This window comes from Vollenhovia emeryi, unplaced genomic scaffold, assembly GCF_000949405.1.
Source record: "Vollenhovia emeryi isolate VEMERY1.0 unplaced genomic scaffold, V.emery_V1.0 DF939436.1, whole genome shotgun sequence".
In the NCBI taxonomy this organism is placed as follows: Eukaryota; Metazoa; Arthropoda; class Insecta; order Hymenoptera; family Formicidae; genus Vollenhovia; species Vollenhovia emeryi.
The window spans coordinates 43,515-60,625 of record NW_011966930.1 but is presented as its reverse complement, the minus strand read 5'-3'; the positions used below and the strand labels follow the sequence as shown (position 1 = coordinate 60,625).

General features: G+C 41.2%; 1 protein-coding gene across 1 annotated transcript in view; it reads right to left on the bottom strand.

The window, feature by feature from the left end:
• Positions 1-4,147: 4,147 nt before the first annotated feature.
• LOC105557652 overlaps positions 4,148-17,111 on the bottom strand; it is a 47,621-nt gene continuing 34,657 nt past the window's right edge. Inside the window, exons 3-4 of the mRNA XM_012004953.1 lie at positions 8,348-8,467; positions 4,148-4,516 (exon numbers count right to left, since the gene is read on the bottom strand). Coding sequence (XP_011860343.1) covers positions 4,148-4,516; positions 8,348-8,467 — 489 coding nt within the window. The remainder of the gene's footprint in view (positions 4,517-8,347; positions 8,468-17,111) is intronic.

Here is a 17,111-nt window from a genome sequence, read left to right as displayed (position 1 = left end):
TCTCATCGAAAAATCATCGTATCGAAACGAGTAAAAAAGCATTTTGAAGGGCAGACTCTGTACTATCGCATGCTTTTTATCCCATTAAGTTACAACACTTGTCTCTTGCCATGGATCGTCGCAAACTCGGACGAAAATTTTTCACTTTCGCATACTCTCGTTTTGTCATCCGCCATTTTGAAAAAATTATCTCGCGAAACTCTGATCTATCGATTCTTGAAGTAGAGATTTCAAGCTTCAATTTCTTTTTTGAAAAACCTTCCTATCATTATTACTCGCGTAGTTATCGTCATTCGAAGTTTGGTGATTTTTTGACAAATTTTAGGTGTACCGCTTTTTTTTCGACTGAGTGTACTTATGCAGTATATTTTTATAAATATATTGCAGCGTCTACTCACTCAAGCCCAAATATTGATCTAAAAAGTACGAGATTTCACGCTTTCGAAAAAAGCGAAAGAGAGAAGCGATGTTACAAAGTTTTTCTGACAATATGGAACCGCAATATAGAGTCCGTATATTTTACCGCAACGTGATCATAAATTTTCCTGGTGCCATTTTCCCCATAATCCCTTTTTGCATTGTCACGTATTGTGATGAAGTTGAAAAAAATACAGGGCAATACACCAACCTATCTTGCAACTTAAACCCTTCCGCCTTGATTTTTACTAAATATACTCTGCTATTTGAGAATATTCCTTTCTGATGTATCTAATCCTCAGGTACTTTACAATACAGCTGACTTTAATCACATTTTTATAAGAATTTATATCAATGATAAATAACATGGATTTTTTTCGAATTTGATTAACTTAACTTACAATAGAATTTATGCACTTCCTGATTACTGCTTTTAATACCGCGGCGATCGCTCTCACAATCAGATTTAAATGGGCTAAGTGCAAAAATCCCGTACATCGCGTGGAACGCGAACAAAGCGAAAATTCCTCGTATTTGACCTGGAATTATATTTGAGCCCGGATACCATATTTAATTTGATTTACATGTCGATGAACGCAAGCATGAAATTGTATTAACGTTGAACGAAACGCGGGTTGTATTCTTGGAGGTGCAATAATGGTGTTTAATGAAATTGCCAATATCACCGGCGCGAATATCGCAGAGATATGCGGAAACGTAGATGCGTAATTCGAAATCGTGATAATTGTTGCAAGACCGCGTGTAAAACGTGCAATTAATATACAGAAGAGAATTGCAGCGCGTGCGGTCAAACGCAAACAAAAGACTTTATGAAATTTACAAATTTGTATACATCTGAATACATATCCGTCCAGCCACGAGGATTTTACGGGGTGTCTCACGCAATTTGCAATTTTAATGACAAAACCCTTCGACTTCAGGACCGATTTTCCCTCCCATCACTGAAATTGAGACTCGCGCAATTCGCAAGATTTCCATTTCACGATCCCGGACTCGCGAGAGACTTCGTGGAAAGCCGCGTAAAACAAAAAGGTTTACGCGCGAATTTGCAACACGAATAAAAGTCATTGTTATTCAGCGTTTACTTGAACAATATTTCCCAACGAAATTGCCGCGACGTTTACGCGAGTATCTACTGTAAATAAAATACTGTGGAACGGGCGTGCGTTTTTAGTGTAACAATCGAGATGCACTACGCGTACATATGTATATGTGAACACTTCGAGGAAACTACTTGTGCATGCACCCCGTGATAGAGGAGCGCCATTTCGGCTGACCGTTATTGTATTATACAAGTGGTGATAAACCGTTTTAGAGATTTGCAAGCAAAAACGCTGTGGTAGTATATTGCAAAAGAACGAAGAGAGTATCTGAGGACGGAACGCTATTTATCTAAAATCACGATGCAGCTAAAATAATTTAGGTTCTATGATCGGTATGAATTTATTCCTCGGATTAGAACGCAAATCTTCGAGAAGGTCTGTCGTTTTTTTTTCTATTATCTCGCATTCGTGTAATCTTAATTAATACTTTCGAGAGGTACCACATAATAGAATATTATTGACGAAACAGCATAAGGTAGGGTGTCCATCCGAAATGTTGAATTATAAGGATATAGTCTCCACGCTGCAAATGGCAAATGCGAATTGCTTATGGGCTGAGAAAGTCTACATGGCTTGACGCTTACAAGACAATGTTAAATCATATTTAACTGCCCATACAGCACAGATGTTTGCAGTTACATTGCAGAAACGTTGCAATCTTGTAGATTGCAGTGCAGTCTTGCAGAGACATTGCAAGGATATAAAATTGCAAACTTTCGATAGCAATATTGCAGCAATGTTTCAAAAATAATGAAAATACTATATTTTCTATTTAAAAAATTTTTCTAATTACGAGAATGTTATTATATAATGCTATTTCTGTTGATACCAATAATGCGCGAATTATTAAGTACTTGATCAGTGCGGTGTTGCTCGCAATCTCCATCTATTGCCAAGCGACATAACCTCCTTAGGTTGCCTCGCAATAGCTTGCTATGCATTGAAAAAGGCCCGGATGTATATGTAATTAGTAAATTCTCTGCTTATGTACAACAACGACAAATTATTCCAAAAATATTGCGCTGCAACATTGCTATAATATTGCACTGCAATCTCTCTGAGGACATTTCAACGTTGTTGCAATCCAAAAACGTTGCAGCAATGTTGCGCAACGTTGCTGCAATATTGCAATCTTGCAATGTAACATTTCTGCAATCTTCCTGCAATCTTTCTGTGCTGTGTGGGTGATGTAATAAAAACAAATTCTATATATAGGGTGTATTAAAACCACCGGATGTCCTTTTAATCGCAGATTCTTTAAAAAATTTCAAGTCAAAAATTCTAATGCAAAAATGTCGAGACTGTAATAGTTTTTAAATAATAAGCGATTATATTTTACAAATGACTGGCCTTAGATTTCGCGCGCTCAGGCACGGCGACGTTACAAGTGATAAAAGTGTTTCTATGAACGTCGCCTTTTTTATTTAATTCAAGTAAAAATTTGCAACATGTAACTTCAAAGTGTTGCAGCTGTAAAAGTGGTCGATCAATATGAGTTGCCACGAAGGTTGTTACTATGCTCAAAAAGTCTATATTCGTAGAAATACTTTTATCACATGTAACGTCGCCGTGCCTGAGCGCGCGAAATCTCAAGCCTGTCATTTGTGAAATACAATCGCTTATTATTTAAAAACTATAATATTATAGCCTCAACATTTTTGCATTAGAATTTTCGTCTTGAAATTTTCTAAAGAATCAACGATTAAAAGGATATCCGGTGGTTTTAGTACACCCTGTATAAGTCTACTGCTGTGAACAATTATTATCGTTCGGCCTATTTTGAACGCGCAGATATTGCATTTCTATTATTGGAAGGTCAAATGTTATGCTTCAAGTGTTCCCCTAATCGTAATTGTTACGAACGTCTCAGATTCCTTCTGAAAATAGCAAAACTTGAATAATATTGAATAATAACTGGAATAAAATTGACAAATGTAACAGGTTGAAATATGGGAAAATTAACTTTAATTCTTTCTATATCGAGTAATCTGCGTTATGGACTAGACCGATGAATATTTTATGCTGGTGAGACGCACGCTTTTAGCTTCGCGAAAATATCAAGTCGATGGATAAACATTACAAGCAGAACTAAAAGTCATTTAAAGGATTATATCAAGAAGAAGTCTTTTCCAGAAAGTCAAGACGATATCATTTGACGCTTTTAATGAAACATAATATGACTCATTTATGGCTACATTTTGATTTTTCGATGACTTTCGCTGAGAGAACACAAATCTTCCATACGAAATGGTTAATATCTTGCAGATATTATTATATTTTACGAATTTGTGAAAATATTTGATTTTTGAAGCCCCACTATCTTGATTTTCCATTCACAAGATGCAAAATAAAAGCTCAAGAATCTTGCAAATCATATACAAATCTCACAAATCTTACAAGATATTGAATATTACACTTTATCACTTTATACGAATCGTATTCTTATCATAATAATATAATAACTTTTGTAAGAAGAACATTTTGTATCTATTATCACAAATGATCCAAATTAGCGCCAATCATGTCACGCAGCGTAAATTTCAAAAATTTTGAATCACAATTCGATCAGTTTTCTGTCATGATCAAAATATGACTTTTGATAGTCATTATAAAGTCATCTTGACCTCGTCGTGACCTCTTGTTCTGCTTGAGCGAGATCTGAAAATTAACGCGTACAACGGTGCTTTGAATTGAACCCACCTTGAGGAAGGCTGCTGATGACTGGGATCCAACAGCGACGTTTCCGTATTGTCCTTCGTTGCGCTCTCGAGACTGCTCTGCCTCCTTGAATCCTGGTCCTCGGACTTGTCGTCCTGATTTGGCTTCAGAAAGGACTCTCGGTCACCCTCAGTGCTCTCGTCTTTGGAGTTTCTTCGCGGGTCCTGTTGGCGATTTGTTGACGCGAGAGGTAAGTTATCTGCACTGCGAACCTTACGACACAATTTGGACGTGGACCCATGGCGTCGCAGAAATTCCTGAAACCACAACGAGTCGGATATGCTCAAAGCGAACCGCATTCGGGATCATTAACGTTTTCTATCTCTTTCTATTTCTTTAGCAGAAAATTATTTAAATTTCTCATGTACAGTTTTTCACGTTGTGCGCCATTTAGTGTAATGCGTTACGAGTATAATGTGGTAGCATAAGACAGTGGACGCGTAAGTAGAACGCGGGAGTAGAATATAACGTTTGGAATCGTGGGGAGTATAACATTTCCTTGAACGAAATATGTTTAATCACGATGTTGTAAAATGTGTGCTGTGCTTGTCCTCCTTCGTGCACGAGATACGCCGGCTTCAATCTCCGGATTAAAAACCTCCAAGTAGCGAGGCGGTATTCGTTCCGGTGTGTACTTTTTGCGGGATGATCGATTTTATGTCAACGACGCAACGGGGCGAATTCGGATTCACCGCGAACCCCGGAGGGCGTTTCCGAATCGCAAGAATAACACAACGTGGCGATATACAACGCGGTATTAATTTATACATTTGTCTTGTGAATTTGTAATTTGTTAGAAATTGGGAACGATTGATTTTCCGAACGATTCAGCCTGCCAATTCCGCGGTGCTGTTGCAAAGAACAATACGCTGAATGTAGCAACTCGCGTGTGCAATATCGACCTTGAAGAACACCAAGCAGACTCTTGTATTATTAACGATAGTATTGTGCTGGTATTGTGTCAATTACGAACCAATTGTCGTTAATAGTATTGTGCCAATCGCGAGGGCAGTGTACCGCAATATGATGTGAATATTACATACATATATCTGTGTACGTGTATTTTATATATATAATATGCAAGTGTGTACGACAAATTGTATGTAGACATCTAGTGCCGACTTGGAATGAGAGAAGCGCGATTTGGGAATGTAATACACACATCGTTCATGCGGCGAAAATGAATTTGTCCATTTCCTTACAAGTAATCCACGAACATATCGATCATCTGGTGCACTACACTTCGCCACAGACTACCTTGAACTTTGACGTTTGAGGTATCCCTTTCGCACGAACTCTTTCGTGTTCATTATTTATTGAAATAACTGTCGCACTGAGGGATATGGTTATTCCCTTCTTGGTTGCGTACGTTAACAATATATTGCCGAAACGCGCGATCTGAAACTATAACAATCGTGTAACAATCGTGTAAAGTGGAAGGGGAAGATATTATTCGTCGACGCATGGGGAAGAGTTTCGACTTTCGGTCATTTTGTCGACGGTCGCGATTAATGGTCTGCGAGCTGTCGTTGCGGTATAATAATAATAAATTGTCGGACAACCGCACAACTTTTCCTCTGCGAATAGGAACGGACTGGAATTAATGAATTCTCATTTCTTCTCTGCCCCGTTGGGCCTAATGACCACTTTTCTTTCGTGTAATTGGAACGTACTCGTGTATTAAAGCTTACGGCCGCTATCTACCTTGTAGGTTAAAACATAAGTGCTTAATTATCAATTTCCACAAGGACAAGAGATTCGATACGTTGCTCAATGATTCTACATCTAATGATGTTATTAAAATTCAAGGCTAGCTCACGATAAAAGAGAGGGAAGTTTAATCAATCTGGTTACCTCATAACTGGAAATTCGTACATCTTTCCTCACCATTTTTAAATAAAATAGCCATTAAACATCTGGTGGGAAATTTCTAGTAAAATGTATAGTAAAATTTAAAAAAACCCCCTACAATTCTTCAAAATACCGCGTTGACCCACGATTAGGTACATGATTTTCAGGATAAATTTTAAGAGAAAATTCTCTCCATGTATATATCTCGTTGTTACTGCACACTTTGTTATTAATAGCGGTCTCGAATGTGCATTGTATCATATCGCTCGTATGTCGTGTTAACCCTTTGAAGCATACATTTTTCTATTGAACCATTTTTTGTGAAACTTTGTATACAAGGGTTTCCGGGGTCGCTGATTACGAATCGGTTATTAGATTTTCATAATTCAAAATGGCGGATTCAAGATGGCGGAATTCAAAACTTAAAAGATTCAACTGCAATTCAAGATATTATTAAGACCCATGGAATCTAAATCCCAGTCGAAGATTCTTATAGAATATAAAAATAGCGCGCGCGAAATGGCGGATGCAAATTTGAAATTTGATCATTTCTTAAAATTTACTCGTTTTTGGCACTACCCAGAGCTAACAACGCGGACGTGTGAGTCCCTAAATATCGTGATCAAACGGAAATGGTGAAAAACTTGAAAACTTAGATAATTCGCGTACTTTGTATCCGCCATTTTAGGTCGGCCATTTTAAATTTTGAAAATCTGACATCAGATAAGTAATGAGCGACCCCGAAAACCTCCTTGTACACAGTTTTCAAGAAAAAATCTTAAAAAACTTGGTCAATAATAAATTTTTCTGAAAAATTGCTGTTTTTGCATATTTGTCTATTTATAAAACTTTTACAATAAATATTAAAGACTACTCAACTTTTTTATGTTCTTTTATTGGTAAGATACCAAAAAAATGCAAAAAAACCCGACCTAACCCTTACGGAAAAAAGCACTCAAGTTTTGAGCGTTAACACCCGATTGTACGAATTTACTCTCAAATTTGGGTGTAAATATTTAAATCCGGGTGTTTACGCCCAAATTTGAGAGTAAATTCGGACAATCGAGTGTTAACACTCAAAACTTGAGTGTTTTTTTTTCGTAAGGGAAATGCGTTAACTAGAAATTAAATGGTCTAAAAGTAAAGAAGTTGAGGTGGTAACGTGGGTTACCACCATGCTTCACAGGGTTAGTGCGAATCTGACGAGTTCTAGGATACGCGCATATCCAAATTTTCATTCCGACAACACTTGGCTTTTCGATCTTCTATATTCTCGCTGGTATTGAACAAGGCGTACCCACAAGCAGAACAAGAAGTCACGATGAAATCAAAACATTATAATGACTATCAAAAGACACGATGGAAAATCAATCAAATTATGATGTTAAAATTTTTAGGTGAAAATTTAGCTGTTTAACATTTACATTTTCTGATGTTCATAATTGTATGTTAGTAAATATGGTAATAATGAATAGTAATGTAAAGATACAAAATATTCTTTTTACAGAAATATTATTATGATAAGAGTATGATTCGTATGATAAAGTGCAATATTCAATATTTTGTAAGACTTTTGTTCTTGAGCTTTCATTTTGTATTTTACGAATGAAAAATCGGGATATTGATTCAAAAACCAAATATTTTCACAAATTCGTAAAATACAATAATATAATATTTGCGAGATTTTAATAGTTTCGCATGCGCGAGAGATTTGGGTTCTCTCGGTGACAGTCATAAAAAACTAAGTCGAAATGTGACCATAAAAAAGTCAAACTATTGTTTCATTAAAAGTGTGAAATGATACCATCTTGACATTCTAGAAATAATTACTTTTTGGCATTCTAGAAACAATTACATCTTGATTTTAAATGACTTTTTGTTTTGCTTGAGACGCTCATCCTGCGAAGTGATATTTTCGCGAGGCTAAAAGCGAGAGGATAATTACACGTTGTTGTAAAGACTCGTGCGGTGTCGCGTAGAGTTAAAATCACTATCCTTGGAACCCGCCCGCCGATTTGACTGATTTCCAATTTCAATCTTCTCGACAATACTCGGAAACTGGCTGCACGGGCCGACATGGTTACATGGCTGCTACGCGACGAGCTTTTGCGTCCGCTCCGGGAAGGTCGCGGCGAAATCGTACCGGCAGATCGATCGGCGGGTTCGAGGACGTGGCTGTCCACCTCACGTAATCCATCGATCTCTCTACGTGGATTTTTCCCGGCACGATTACTTACCTGCGATAGGAAGCCGGCCACGTCGATGGCACTGTTGACGCGCGGCCTCGAAGTTCTCGGCCAGCCTAAGGCTCCGCCGCTGTCTAAGGAGTCCACGTGATGGCTCGACCAGTGCAGATGCTGGAAATTTCAGTCGTTTCTGATCACGTTATCGGTACAGGAAGGGGAAAGCGCCGATCGACGGCGGTGATAATTGCAGTCGAGTGCGGCCTCTCGAGAAGCGTGACGTTTTAATGCACGTGGGATCTACGTGATAAGAAAAGTTGAGAGGCCGACGGGGGCGGGTGAATGAGGGTGCCGTGTCATGAACAAAATTGCAGAGACGAGAGTGAACTATAGGATGCGCTAGAGGTCCCGCGATTCCTCTTGCTCGTGAATCTCCTGAATTACTAGCCAGAGTTCATGGATTAGATAGAAGAATAGTTAGTTTTCTGCAACAATTTCCTCATTCTAACTAAATATTTTCGAATAAGACATCAAATTCCTCCAATTTGTTCCAACGTGGAAGACGCGTCTGATTGAATTTCGCTGAAGGCGAATTGGAACGTTCATAACTTGAAGCTTGACTCTTCAAAATATTCAACATTAAATTGCAGCGTATCGAGAAGAAAACATTGAGCTAGATTTCTTGTTGAGCTAAAACACTTGCTCGTTTCCAAACCTAGATATATAAATTTCAATTTAAAGTTTGTCAAATTCATTTTAACATTAATCTCCGATGCCTTTCGCGAAGCGTATTTTTAGGTGTGTTGAAGGAAGCGTGGTACTTCTGGGGCAACCAGCGTAAAGTGACGATGATTACATGAAATTGTCACGCTCTTTATCAGGGGAAAAGAAACGCGGCTCACCGCGGTATAATGACAGAACAAATCTCCCCGTAATGTATTGTAGCACCTTCATCCCACTGCCTCTTTTCTTATTTACGTTACGTTCTACATCTTTCAAACAATTAGGACAGGAGCGCGTCTCTAGACTCTGCAATCTATGTTGCTACGCGTCGTCTGTATCGACCGACTTAATAGTCCAAGAGCTGGTCAACATTTTGTTAAGGTTTTTACATTGTAAGGTTTTATACAAGCTGAAATTTTGTAGAAAGTTATTTTTTCCCTACCTGAATAAGGAACCGATCACCTGCCTGGCCAGCGTCGGGTAGAAGTGCATCCCTAATTTTTTTAAATAGTAAAAAAGTTTTGAAACTAACATGAAGTATACAAGTTGAAATTTTAATACATAAAATGTTATACCTTTTCGAGTAAGAAAAAAAGGCAGGCGTCCTGGAACTGGTCCAGCACGTTCGCTTGTCTCTAGGTTTAAACCAACCAGGACGGCTTGCCTTTTTTCTCTTACTCGAAAGGGTATAAAATTTTATGTAAATATTAAAATTTCAACTTGTATACTTCAAGTTGGTTTCAAAACTTTTTTACTATTTTAAAAAATTAGGGGTGCACTTCTACCCGACGCTGGCCAGGCAGGTAATCGGTTCCTTATTCAGGTAGGGAAAAAATAATTTTCTACAAAATTTCAGCTTGTATAAAACAACCTTAACAAAATGCTCACCAGCTCTCCGACTATAAGGCCGAATGAGACTAATAACTGCCGGATTGGATTGGGATTGGCGATTGACGATTGTCCTCTAGTCAATGAGAGTCGATTAAATCGCTGGCTGCTTTGCTCTCATTGGCTAGAAAATAATCGCCAACCGCCAATCCTGATCCAATCCGCGTCAACAATTGCTAGTCTGATTCGGCATTTAGGAGAAGAATTTAGACGCAATTCTCTCGGGGTAGGTGCTAACGTATTAACGACGTACAAAATGCGCTTTTCAGATTCTCACTGGCAAATATAGGCCTTGTACCTCATACGGCGATCATGTTTCAGACTTGGGGGTTGATGTTCAGGCTACGATGGAAATAATACTTACACGTCAAAGTTCATCGTATATTCGGGAACGCTAATCAAATTCGGAGGCGATCCGAGAATCGGCTCGGACGAAATAGTAATTTCCATAAAATCGATAATGGAGATATTAATCTTATCTCGCGGATACGCTGTACATTTTTTTAGATAAGACCAAAATAGGACAATTTCAGATAAACGGCATGACACGACGATTCCGCGATCTTCGCCAAAGTGCGACTGATAGTCGTTACGAAGCTTTTCAAAAGAATATAACAAATATTTATTCAAAAAGTTAGTGAGTTTAAATGTGTTGATTTTAATCAGCATATATCCACGAGTCTGTACCATTTCTTGAGTCCTACATTTCAAAACAATCCGCGAAATGTGTCTAAGTAAACTGAATGACGTTTCATTTAAATATTGTATTAGAAAATTTTTTTTCAATTAAATATAAAATATGCTGAATTGAAAGATGTGAACTTTAAAAAATATATGCTGAGAAAAAAATATTCCGCGACCTTTGCTCTTTTCCAGTAGACCGCGCCAATTATATTAACGATGCCGGCTATTTTCACGCTCCTCATTCTCCGTCGAAAATATTTTTCGAGCACGTTTTCGTCCGAATTTTCGCATCGCCCGTTTGATAGCGTGAATCGCGCTATCGTATCGCAGAAGTGACAACTATGTTTGAAAGAAGCGCTCGGCAGCCAGTATTTCTTTCCAACGTACGTCATTCGTTTTCTTATTGACGTAAATTTTTCTGCACGATACGACGCGCTACTTCGGCTCTACTTGAAAGCATTTAAGATAAAAGACCAAGCGTCTTCGTGACTCAGTAATTGCAGTGAAAAACATTGATATGAACTGTGTGAGGCATTGTCTTAATGCTGAACGGTGATTACTTTTTTTAGCCTGCCATTAGTGCGAGGAGGTGCAACGTTCAATACTGATGTTACGAGCCAGTTTGTTCTCCGCGGTATAACTAACTCTTGTTCAAGTTTTAACCGCATCGCTTTCTATTGGGGAAAAGTGTAATCATAAAACACGATAAAACGGTGAAAAAACAATTCATTTTGTACTCGTGATAGCAACATAGACAAGTAAACGTGATGTGTAACAATAATACAAACGACACAAATAATACCATAAAGCTCGGGACGAAAGATATAAAGTAGCAATGCCCTACCTCGTTGCACCAATAGCAATGACTTTTCACGGTAATCGCTAATATACGGTTCAAGCGGCTGGCATTATAAATTCCTGTGCATTAAAGTCTTCGATATTGTGCTTGAAGAGTGCCATATATATTCAAGGAGGTAATTGAGGTGAGGCTGAGTTTTTAAGCGGCTTGAAGCGATTGCGAGGCGGTGATCTGCTCTCAAACCAAGCTGCTGGAAGTGTCGTTGAACGAAAAGGGAATTTGTTGGGAATAAATCGATCGGACGGAGATCCAGAACAAGTTCGTAATCTTCTTCGCGCGATGAGTAATTCTAATTTCTAACGCTTTAAAACGTTGCAGCGACACTTGTTGGTTTTTTCATATGCGATAATTCGATCACCGTCGTTATTTCGTAATAATATGAGACGATGAAGGTGTTTGTATCTAACAAGATGATCTAAGCCACTACATTCCTTTAAGAGGATCCCCTCAGCTATCTTTTTTACCGACACAGTCAAATGTAGTTTTTGCGCTTGTAATTCTTTTTCTTGGCTTTTATGAACAAAAGAATACCAGGATAAGTTGCGGACCATATAGCAAAATATTTTCATACTTAAAACACTCGGTTCAGAAGTCTAATAAAAAAATGGGAATTTGAAGTTTTTAATGTATTATAGTTCGTATTAAATTTTAAATTGGCTTTATCAAATTGCAAAATTCTTCCACGCGATTAAAAAGTATGCATAAAGACAAACCCAGGAACAGTTGACTTTATATAAAAAACGAAGAGAAATTAAAAATACCGCTTTATAAGTAATTGTGGTTAGGTTAGGTTAGGTTAGGGTTAGGTTAAGTTAGATGACAGCCCCCCGTGTGGGCCACCTTGTCGTGGTGGTGGTGGGGGGGAGCTTAAGGCGGGCAGTTACCGGAGTAGCTAACCGGGGTGTCCACCGAACTAAGAGCCCAGACAGGCCAGTCGTGGCCTGGGATGGCGGGCGGGCCTTTGCCCCTGTACCTGGGGGTGACGCCCTTCTTAGGGCATGCATCCTGGCATGGGGCTGGACCGCCTACATCAGGTGGCCAGAAATGGTCACGAGAGGGAGGCCGCCTGGTATTCCGCGGAGGGACCCAGGTGTGCCTAGAGGGCCCCCGGACCGATTACCATGGTCCGGGATGCCGTCCGCCCGTGTCCCATGGATGTATATCCGGAAGTACTCGTGCGGTCGGGGGAGGGCCCCTCATACGTGTCCCAAGGGTAACTTGCCCGGAAGGACACGGGGGGGCGGGGTGGGACGGCGGGTCAATCCCCATGTGTTGGGTGGTCGGCCTGCCCTCCCCCACCCGAGTAGGCGGCCGCCGGGGCCGCTCGGACATAGTTCGAGGCGGGGCCCGGCGGCCCGGGGCTCTCCGGAGCCGCTGGGACATCTTCCCAGGTCTGGTGGACCGCAAGCAAGTGGCTGCCGGATCCGTCGAAAGCCTTATCGACTTTGAACCAGCAGCCTACTTGGACGGGGGGGGGGGGCACGGAGGCCGCCCGGGCTTATTCCAAGATCTGGACCCCGTGGTCCCCCAAGCTGGCGGGGAGCTGAGCGCCGTGGAGGCCCCCCTTAGGTCAAGCGGTGGTTCGCCGACCGGGGGCGGCATGAAGGAGGCGTTTCGAACGCGATGCGGCCAGGCGGGCCAGCCGCGACCTGGGCGCCTAGTGGAGGACCCCCCCTCGCCTGGCGAATTGCTGGGAGCAGGAAGGGGGTAACAGGAGGGTCCCCTAGACTACGGGGACAGGACGAAGAGAAGAGCGGAGGGCCTTGGTCCCTCCGTCTCTGCGGTGCCTCGCTTAGAGGCGGGAGGGAGCTGTGGGTTGGGGGGGGCGTGGGCCGGGCGGGGCCGGCGCCTTTGGGGGCTGGGTCTCCTTCCGCCTGCGTCATGGTGCGGGGGGACGTTGTTTGGGAGTGTCTGTTACGATGAGTCGCGGCAGGGGTGTTTCCTCTCCCGGACTCCCCCTTGCGGTCGGATGCGGGTGGCGGAGGGGCTCGGTGCCCGTGCTGGTGGCGGTGCCGCCCGGCTTCTTTCCCCCCTTCCCGCGCGCAATGAAGGAGCGAACGGCGGAAATGCCCGCCTGACGCTGCCGGGCGTGAATGCTCGGCCAGAGAGGCGCGGGGGAGATGCCGGACCTCTTCCGGCCTTCCCAACGCGCGGGTACCTGGGGGGGGGGGGTTTACCTCCCTGGCGAGAAAGGGGGAAGATCGGTTTTTTACCCAACAGTTCCCCGGGTAGGCACCCCCCTCGTGGGGGGTAGCCGGAACATCGGGGGCCGAAAGGCGGCCCCCTCCTCCCACATCTCGCCCTGCGTTTTGCGGACGGGATGTGGGATGGTGGCCCCTAGCGGGGCCCGGGGATGTAGTTGCGGCCCTGAGTCAACTCAGGGTGCCTTCGTGGGCCGGGGTGGGGGAGTGCGGGGGGCACTCCACCTCTCCAATTACGGCCCACGGAGAAGGGGAGGCACGGGTGTGGCACCGTGTCTCCTGCGGCCCACAAACAACGTGGGCCGCTGCGAAGGGCCGTCCCCTCGAATATCCGGGGGAGGGCTCGCGCTGGCCGGGGCAGCGGTAGTGTACGACGTGTTCCCAAGGCCCCGACCAAAAAGCGCAAGGTAGACCACTGTGGGGTATTTAGCAGGGTTAATTCGGCGCCGCATACCTCGGCCCTCCCCCCAGGAGGTCGGGGATCCGAAGGGATTCCCCCACATTAAAAAAAAGGTTAGATGACAGCTTCACATAGTGATATTTTTTATTACTTTTCATTTTTTATATAAAGTCGACTGTCCCTAACTTTGTCTTTATGCGTGCTTTAATCGTGTGAGAGAATTTTGCAATTTTATAAAACCAATTTCAAATACCAGTTTTTTTATTAAACTTTTGAACTGAGTGTTTTACGTATGATAATGTTCTGCTATGCAGTTTGCAACTTATGCTGGCATTATTTTGTGCATAAAGGCCAATAAAAAGAATGTATTACATGCGTCAGAACTATTTGACTGTGTCGGTAAAAAAAAATGGTTAAGGGATTCTCTTAAGTTACGCTTTCCTGAATTATTTATATTATACTGACTGGTGGAAAATACAGGGCGTCATAAATTTTACAATTGACCATTGAGGAAGTAAAATTCTGAGATAAAAATGCCTGTGTCACATTTCTCTCCGGTCATTAGTTACTGACAATGAGTCATTTAACAATTAAGTAGATCAATCTTATGTGTATGTGCGTAATTCAAATCGGACGACGGTATCAGCGCAAGCTGCGCGTCCGCGTATCTTGCATGACTTTTATTCTTTTTTTAAAAATAATCTGGTGTAATTAATCAGTCGTTAACTTTAAAAGTATGGATGGACGTCATAGTCGGGGAGCTAGCTACAAAAAGTGCAAGAGTTTTGGAAAGGCTGATATTTTCAGATCGGACTGCATTTTTGCCATACAAAGCCATTGTACAGTCAGCACGCCAGGTACCGGGACACCTAGCGCTGGCGCGCTAAAAAACGTGTAATTTTAATTAGTATCCCCAAACTGTTTTGGAAAAGCTCTAAATTCATCAGTAGATAGTCGATCAATACAGAACTCTAAGCAAGCAGTCAGACAGCTTAATAATGGAACGCGTGGCGTCAGCACCACTGCATACATGTCACAAAAATTAAGTCAATGCAAATAATTTGGAAAAACTGAAATTTGGGAATATGTCAATTTACTTTATTCAATCCATGAAACAAACAGTCAGACATAGTTTTCATAGAACCTATAACTCAGTCCGCAGTTAATATGAAGTCAGGATAACAAGCGCGCGCGGCTTGTGGTAATTACGGGTTTGTGAGTGATTAATACATATGTAAGTTTCGCATGTGTGTCTCCTGAAAAAAACCATTTATTATGTATTATTATTATTTATTTATGATTTTTTTAGTAATTTACGATTCCAAATCATTATCATCGCTATAAACTTCGTCATTTTTTCGCCACAATCATCATCCGAATCGTCTGAGGTCTCTTCAATTTCATCTGCTTCTTCCGTCGCATTGTCTGTTGTAGCCGATTCGTCATCTATTGCATAAGGAAAGACTCAACGTTTAGTAAAATGTTATGTTTATGTGTAAAATATTTAATAATCTCAAAAAAACTTTTTTAAAAAGGTAACAAAAGGTGCCAAGCTTATAAGACTTAAAGACTCAACGCTTATACTTGGCATCTTTTGTTACCTTTTTAAAAAAGTTTTTTTGAGATTATTAAATATTTTACACATAAACATAACATTTTACTAAACGTTGAGTCTTTCCTTATGCAATAGATGACGAATCGGCTACAACAGACAATGCGACGGAAGAAGCAGATGAAATTGAAGAGACCTCAGACGATTCGGATGATGATTGTGGCGAAAAAATGACGAAGTTTATAGCGATGATAATGATTTGGAATCGTAAATTACTAAAAAAATCATAAATAAATAATAATAATACATAATAAATGGTTTTTTTCATGAGACACACATGCGAAACTTACATATTAATCACTCACAAACCCGTAATTACCACAAGCCGCGCGCGCTTGTTATCCTGACTTTATATTGACTGCGGACTGAGTAGGTTCTATGAAAACTATGTCTGACTGTTTGTTTTATGGATTGAATAAAGTAAATTGACATATTCCCAAATTTCAGTTTTTCCCAATTATTTGCATTGACTTAATTTTTGTGACATGTATTTCAGTAGTGCTGACGCCACGCGTTCGATTAATTATTAAGCTGTCTGACTGCTTCATTAGAGTTTTGTATTGATCGACTATCTACTGATGAATTTTGAGTTTTTCCAAAACAGTTTGGGGATGCTAATTAAAATTACACGTTTTTTAGCGCGCCAGCGCCAGGTGTCCCGGTACCTGGCGTGCTGACTGTACAGTGGTTTTCTATGTGTTCAGTGTTTTCTTTGGCAAGTGCCGCCCCGTATACAGGGTGAGTCAGTATAACCTTTTACCATTGAAAATACAAGTTCGGAATAAAATTCTAAGATGAATTTTTCTCTTGTAAAACTTTGGTAAAAGCTTATTTTTCGAGATAAAAATAAAAATTGTTACCCTATCACGCGTCGAATACAGGAGGTAGGCAGGGCGGCGCAACTCACAGTCAGGCGCGAGCTCTTTCGTGGGGTGGCCGTTGCGCGTTGCGATCAGCTTCTCTCCGGTTCACTCACTCACCCACTCAGTCACTCACTTACACTTGGAACACACACGTTTATCACTATTATTAATTGCTATTGATTAATCATTCGGTGACTAATAATCCTTGAAAGACAACCAAACACGTGTTTCTTCCAAGGATTGTCAGTCGCGACACAACAAGCACTCACGTACTTCACGACAAGAAACTAACCACATTTAATTTGTATGTACGCACAGCAAAGGCGATTTGTAAACTGAACGCACGAAAGCGTTTCAGGTTTGCACCGCCGAAACGATACATACGAATCGATACATACATACGATACATACGATACATACGAATCGCTTTCGCTGTGTTTACATACCACTGCTACAGAAAAGTGCATTTCTCTGGTTGCACTGTAAGTACAGAAAGGTGTTGAGGTGCAACGCCATCCCGTAGACTCCCGACGCGTACCGACGCGTCGGGAGTCTACGGGATGGCGTTGCACCTCAACACCTTTCTGT